The 7027-nt window shown below is 45.3% G+C and overlaps 1 protein-coding gene across 1 annotated transcript; it reads right to left on the reverse strand.

The window, feature by feature from the left end:
• Positions 1762-4143, reverse strand: LOC8056814 (probable BOI-related E3 ubiquitin-protein ligase 2). Its single transcript, XM_002453864.2, has 3 exons — positions 3694-4143; positions 3192-3576; positions 1762-3087 (listed from the first exon to the last, which is right to left on the reverse strand). Exons 1-3 carry the CDS (start codon positions 3753-3755, stop codon positions 2560-2562), a joined length of 975 nt encoding a protein of 324 aa, XP_002453909.1. The 5' UTR covers positions 3756-4143; the 3' UTR covers positions 1762-2559.

Here is a 7027-nt window from a genome sequence, read left to right on the forward strand (position 1 = left end):
TAAGCAGACGGTCACACGCCGGCCCGCACGACAGCTGACAGATCGTCGTGCGCATCAGTCCGATATTGCGGTGCGGCGTCCGGTAGAACGAGTGACGAGACGCGGTTGAGCAGCACCATCAGCTCAGCTGAGCCTGAGACTGAGACCGAGGTGACGATCGGTGAAGCAGCCGCACATGACTCCCGGTAGAGACCGCCTTTTGTCTCCACCGTCCCGTCAAAGATGGAAACTAGTATTGCCTCGAATCCTCATCATCGAGCCGTGTTACCCTAGGACTACTAGGAGTAGCTTGGTGATGGACTTGAATTAGAGTTAAATTTTAAAGAACAAATCTAATAATAGTCTCTTTATATCGTTTTTAAAGGATAGGAATTGACTTTTTAGTGAAAAGAGATTCCTTCCAACAGAATTTTTAAATTAGATCTTCAAATAATTATCATCATCTATTATATTCTTGGTTTCTCATTAACCAGAGATAGAAAGGAAGATATATTGACTCTCTAGAGTGCATAGAAGATACACAAAAAGTTGTTCAAATGTGAAAAGATATAGAAAAATGATTTTTTTATTCAAATAACTCTTCAAACAATGATTTATAAAGTAAGTTTGTGAAAGACTCTTGTATGTGCTGTACAACTAAAGATCAGCTAGTGTGTGTTTGGGTACCATGTAAAATTAGTTCGTGGGTGTTTGGAAATAAGAACAACTCTAATAGAGTTGTTATTCTTAGCTTCGAGTTCGATTTAGACTTTTCCTAGCATAAAATAGACTCCAATAAATATTTTGTATTCAAGAATCCAAAATACCCAACCGTTCATCCTATGGATTTTGGTCACTAGAAAAAGCGAGCTGACGTCGCCATCAGGTCCTTATGTGCTGATTCCTAGGCTTCCGGTGTGTGTGGAGTCCTCATCATATGGCAACTTCTTGTGTGCACATGGCTCTCTTCTGGTCCGCACCCTACTTTCCCTTGCTACCTTTAGCCTCTGTCCACGATATGGCACGAGGGACTTGACCAATGAGTTTTTACTCTATTAGGATAAGGTCATGGATCAATTTCTCTACATGTAGATTTGTTAATAGGTAAATAGTAGATCCAATAGGTTTATGAGCGTCGATCTAAGAGTGTAGTACTCCAAATCCGCGAATCCATAAGTTTTTAAACTCCGATAGTCATAGCAAAGTAGCTCATATCAGTCCACAATCATCTCTCTTCCACCAAACCTATCACATCTCTTTATATCTCAAGTTTGTTGTGTAGACATGATTTATTATCTAAGAAACCATTTTCTCTTCCTCTTGCGTCCACAATTTTACTGTCATATCACCATTTTGCTTAATTAACACCGTAATTAATAGAAAAAATAAAAATCATCTAGTTTCTAGGCTAGCTTTGTCTCATCCTGACGTTTTGTCTGTATGTACTGATAAATATGCATCACTCGTGAATCAAGACGACATACTAGTACTCGTGTTCACACAAATCTGCGATTAAAATGGTTCTTTCAAAGAAAATAATCTGCATGATGCTCTCTGGATCGACGGATTTGTTTTATTCGCTCCATGCAGAGGTTCCGATGGATAAATATAGAGCCTGGAAAGTACAAGCAGAAAGAGATCAAGGGTAGATGCCGCGTTAACATCCGTGAAATTCACTTGCAATGCAAGACGCTTGCACCTCGCATTAATGTTGCCGCGACGACGTACCAAAAGCATTGCCGAGCGTATACGACAAATCAAATCAAATCCTGACATGCCAGAGATTGTTTATCTTCTCAAAGCTGTTATCCATGGCGGGAAGCATGCACACGTCCACCTCTGACGAGGTCGCTGGAACCATGGAGCTAATTGACCCTATCCCTACGCGACAATAGCAACTCAAAACCACTTGGATGTTCACGCATGGTCTGCACTGCACATGTGACGTGGTGCATGGTACCGGCCGGCCGGCAAAGCGTCCATCACGGACGTGGTGCATGGTGACGGGGTTGTGTATCCCTCGCCGTCACCGACAGTCGGTCACTCTATCTGCATCTGCTCAGCTCACACGGCGGGAAAGGCACGTATGACATTGGCACCGACGGTCGGTCCATCTGATAAGCTCATCAATACCAAAATTGTGTTTGTGCAACCTGATCCGTCTCTAATAATGGATAGGTAAGATATGCGATAAAGACTCTCATAAAGCTCAAGCTCACCACGTCACATGACATCCACTGCGCGCGTGATGCGCCCTTCGTGGCCTTTCTTGAGCCTCCATGGCCACCGGCGTCCATCGACGGAACCTCATCGGCGTTCCATGTAGATGTAGCCTATGTCTGTAAGGTCTTGTTTGGATGTATTCGGATTCGTATCAATCTGTGTTGAGGTGGATTGGAGTGAAACTTGAACTAAATTACATCCTAATCCACTCCAACACATGTGAATTGAGGTGAATCCGACAACATCCAAACAAACCCTAAAGTGTAAATCACTTGATCGCCAGCAGGATGGTCAGTGGTCGGTCCTATCATTTCTGAGCGCCATTTCTATTGGTGCCGCGCGCGGATCGATCAGGATTCAGGAGAGGAGGACGTGGAGCGAGGCGTTCTTGGTGGCGGCGCACACGGGGCACGCCTCGACGCCCGCCTCGCCCTCGCACCGGCGGCACAGGCACAGGTGCCGGCACGGCAGCAGCAGCACGCACGCCTCCGCCTCGCCGCACCACCTGCACGCCCTTTTCCGCCCGCCGCCGGATGCCTCGGCGTCCTCGCCGTGTCCCTGCTCCTGCTTCCACTCGAAGCAGCATGACTGCGCGTCCTCGGCGTCGCCCACGGCGCCCGAGCCGTCGCGTGGCGACAGGCTGTCGAGCGCGGCGCGTAGGCCTGCCGCGACGCCCTCGTGGCTCCTGGCGAGGTCCTGCCACGCTGCTCCCTCGGCTTCCGTCTGCCGGAGCCTCTGGTCAAGCTCTGCGTTGCGCGCCAGCGCGCGCTCCAGCCCGGCCTCCGCCGCCCTCAGGCGCCGCGCCGCGGCGCGTTCCACCGCCGACAGCACGGCGCGGGCGTGCCGGCGCCGCGCGTCCTGGAGCCTCGCCCGCAGCCGCTCAGTCTACGCGCATGGAGCAACCATGAAAACGGTTTATGAGACCTCGGAACAAGGAGCATCGATCGACAACCGTTCCCGCGATAGAAAGGTAGAACCGGTCGGTGCACCTCGATGCGGAGAAGGAGAAGGAGGTCGATCTCGACGCTGTGGCGGTAGAGGTGCGAGAGGAGGCCCTGCGACACTGGCGCGGCGCCACTGGTGGACGCGAAGGCAGAGCCGCAGAGCGCTCTACTCTGCACATCCCCCGTGGGCGCCAGCGCCAACGCCTGCGGCCCCGGCACCGGCACCGGCGTCGGGGGCAGAAGAGCACGCTGGCCTTGCAGGTCCATGGTCACCCGCGCGCGCTTCCTCTTGCGGAGGCAGCCTGTGTCGTTGTTGTCGCCGTCGCAGGTGAGGTCGCTGAGCACCGTGTTGCGGCCGCCAGCCGCGGTTGCGGGGTCGGCGACGAGGAACGCCGATGCGGTCGTGGCGTCGTTGTCCAGCGCTGGCGAGCTGCGGAAACAAGACGCACACGCGGGTGATGAAGATGAACTACCGCGGCGACGTTGCGGTGGTTTCAGCGATGGTGGACGAAGGATTCAGAGGACGGATTCGGGAAGACGAACGAACCTGGTGATGGCGCGGTGGTCAAGGTCATGTGGGAAGGCGTGGTACTGCGCGTGCACGGCCATGGGAAGGACGTACAGCACCGCACGAGGCGCAGGGGAGGATGGCGTTTGGCAGTGTCGTCGTCGTACGCATGCACAGCCGCAACCACGGCGCGGCGGATGGGATTGGGACCGGATCGTCGGCGGTGGGAGTGGGACGACAAGCCGGGCTCAGGGCGATGGAATTTAGCGGTCAGCAGATGAGAAGACACGTCGGCGGAGGGACCATGAACACGCCTACTCTACGTCGGATGATGGGTCGATCACACGGGCAGCGGGATGCTCCATTGTCGCTGATGGCTGCTGATGCCCTTTTTCTGTTCCCTTTCTATGTCCGTGCTGCTTAACTTTGTGACGCAGCAATGGTTAAGGCCTTGTTTAAATATAAATAAAAAAATAATTAATTATATAATTTATTTATAATTTACGAGACGAATCTTTAATCTATAGTTGGATAATAATTACTAAATACAAATGAAAATGCTACATTGTTAAAAACTAAACTAATAGAATTAGGGCCGCCGGCCTGCACTTTGGCTATGGCTACTCGCATCGCATGTGGGGAGTTCTTTATATATGCTCCCTGTTATTTGCTTTGAAGACAAGCGAAAGTGTCTTATACACGGCTCAATTGTACTCCGTATTCATCATTCAGAGCAGTGTGTATTTGTATAGCGGTGGCGCAAACTAGTAAAGGCTAAACCCAACCGATCGAACACGACGCAATCGTGATCTCAAATGTTCGGAATCGTTTGGATCAAAGGACAGTTGGATCATATTATTATAATCCGAATTGTATATAGAATTACTATAATCTGCATAGTATTTAGATTTGTGAATTATTTGATGGATTATTCTTGGTTAAGTGACAAATGCTCGTAAGCACAAAACAACACTGTTGAGAGAGATTATGATATTATTATGATCTGGTGGTATTCTTCTGATTATGGTATCCACCTCATAATCTAACCGGCCGGTTTGATCGACTCACAAATTTAATTAACCAATTGTTATAATTACAGTGGATTCAAACAGTCTCTTACAGCATCTCTAAAAGCCTTTCTAAAATCTACTCTCTAAATCAACATTTGGAAAGTCATTTGAGTAAAAATTGTTTTTGGGTACCATACTACTTTCATTTGTATTTGACAATTATTGTCTAATCATAGACTAAGTAGGCTCAAAAGAACTGTCTCGCAAATTTCAAGCAAACTATGCAACTAGTTATTTTTTATCTATATTTAATGCTCCATACAAATGCCTTAAGATTCAATATGACGGATAATTTTATTTTTTTTTTTGAATTTTAGGTCTAAATAAACAGGGCCTTGATTTTTTGAGCGACTAGCGCTCCCTATTGATCCCACACCCACAGCGGGCGCCGGTGGATGGAGAAAGGGCTTCCAAAAAAATTTGTAAAAAAATTCAGATTCTCCGTCATATGAAATATTGCGGCACATGAAGCATTAAATATAGATAAAAATAATAACTAATTATACGGTTTGATTGTAATTTGCGAGACGAATCTTTTGAGCCTAGTTAGTTCATGATTGAACAATATTTGTTAAACATAAACGAAAGTGCTACGGTGTTCATTTTATAAAAAAATTTTGAACTAAACAAGACCAAAGTAAATGAGGTCTTGTTTACTTCGCAAAAAAATTAAGGTTTGACTACTGTAGCATTTTAGTTAATCATGGACTAACTAGGATTAAAAGATTTATCTCGCAAATTATAGATAAATTATGCAATTAGTTATGTTTTATCTATATTTAATGCTCTATACAATCTTGAAAAATTTTGAAAACTAAAATTACATCGTTCACAATGTTTTTGAGTACCCAAAAACGGCTCTAACGGAAGACCCAAAGAGAAGACACAATTTGAGTAGCGGCTAAACCGAAACGCAAAATTGTGTCGCTGAGAAAGACAACGCAAATCCGTGGCTCGCCTGTGGCATGGAGCGGTCGATGGGGCAAGCGGATCTTGGCGTCTGCAATACGGCCATCACTGCGCTTACAACGGACCTTGCGGAGCTGAGGGTGCGGCGGCGATGCATGGCCATCACGACCTCGACCTTGACGATGCGTCGTGGGGGTGACTGTCTGGTAGCTCCGGTGGGGAGCCAGCAGCGGCGGGTCACCATCATCGTCTGCTGGACTTTTGCATAGACAGTTGGAGAAGATATGTTTTGGGTCTCCGTTTCTTTTACTATGACCTTGTTTAGTTTCTAAAAAAAATTTATAAAAGTTTTTAGATTTCTCGTCACAACAAATCTTGCGACACATGCATAAAGCATTAAATATAAATAAAAAAGATAACTAATTACACAGTTTATATATAATTTACGAGACGAATCTTTTGAGCCTACTTAGGCTATGATAGGATAATACTCAATCCATCCCAAATTGTAAGTCGTTTGACTTTTTTAATATCAAGTTTGAACACTCGTCTTATTCAAAGTTTTGTACAAAATATCACTTTTTTTATTGTGTATTGGTTTATTAATAAAAATTCTTCAAGAATGACTTAAAATTTGACTATATTTGCATAAATTTTTTGAATAAGACGAGTGGTCAAACTTGGAGTAAAAAAAGTCAAACGACTTACAATTTGGGATGGAGGGAGTATTTGTAAAATACAAACGAAAATACTATTGTTCACATTTTGTAAATTTTTTTTCATGTGGCTGATTTGGGTCTGTGCTATTACAGATAGCGTGACCATATGGCACTGTACCACGTCGCAGTATGCCCGTACAAGTGCTGTGCGTCCCGTACAATATGCGGACCACAATACCTACAGCTAGCTTAGCCCCGCATGGGCATGGCCGCATAGGGAATTCGTAAGCCTACACGTACGGCCCACCATTTCAACGGACCGGCACGTACAGGAGATGTAGGCCTTGTTTACTTTAAAAAAAATTACAAAATAGAAATAGTAGCACTTTCGTTTGTATATATTTGACAAATATTGTTCAATTATAGACTAACTAGGTTCAAAAAATTCGTGTCGTCAATTTCGACCAAACTGTGCAATTAGTTTTTATTTTCATCTATATTTAATACTTCATGCATACGTCTAAAGATTCGATGTGACGAGAAATATGTAAAATTTTGCAAAATTTTTGAGGACCAAAACTAGGCCAGAGAGGAACACTGATCACCACTAGTATATATGAAAGTTTATCTAAAAAAAACAAGTATATATGAAAGTTACAGAGGAGCATATGAAGAAAGACGAAACGACGAGCCTACCTATATATTCTCTCTATTCTAAAATAAATATTATTTGCA

Source organism: Sorghum bicolor, chromosome 4 (assembly GCF_000003195.3).
Source record: "Sorghum bicolor cultivar BTx623 chromosome 4, Sorghum_bicolor_NCBIv3, whole genome shotgun sequence".
Classification (NCBI taxonomy): domain Eukaryota; kingdom Viridiplantae; phylum Streptophyta; class Magnoliopsida; order Poales; family Poaceae; genus Sorghum; species Sorghum bicolor.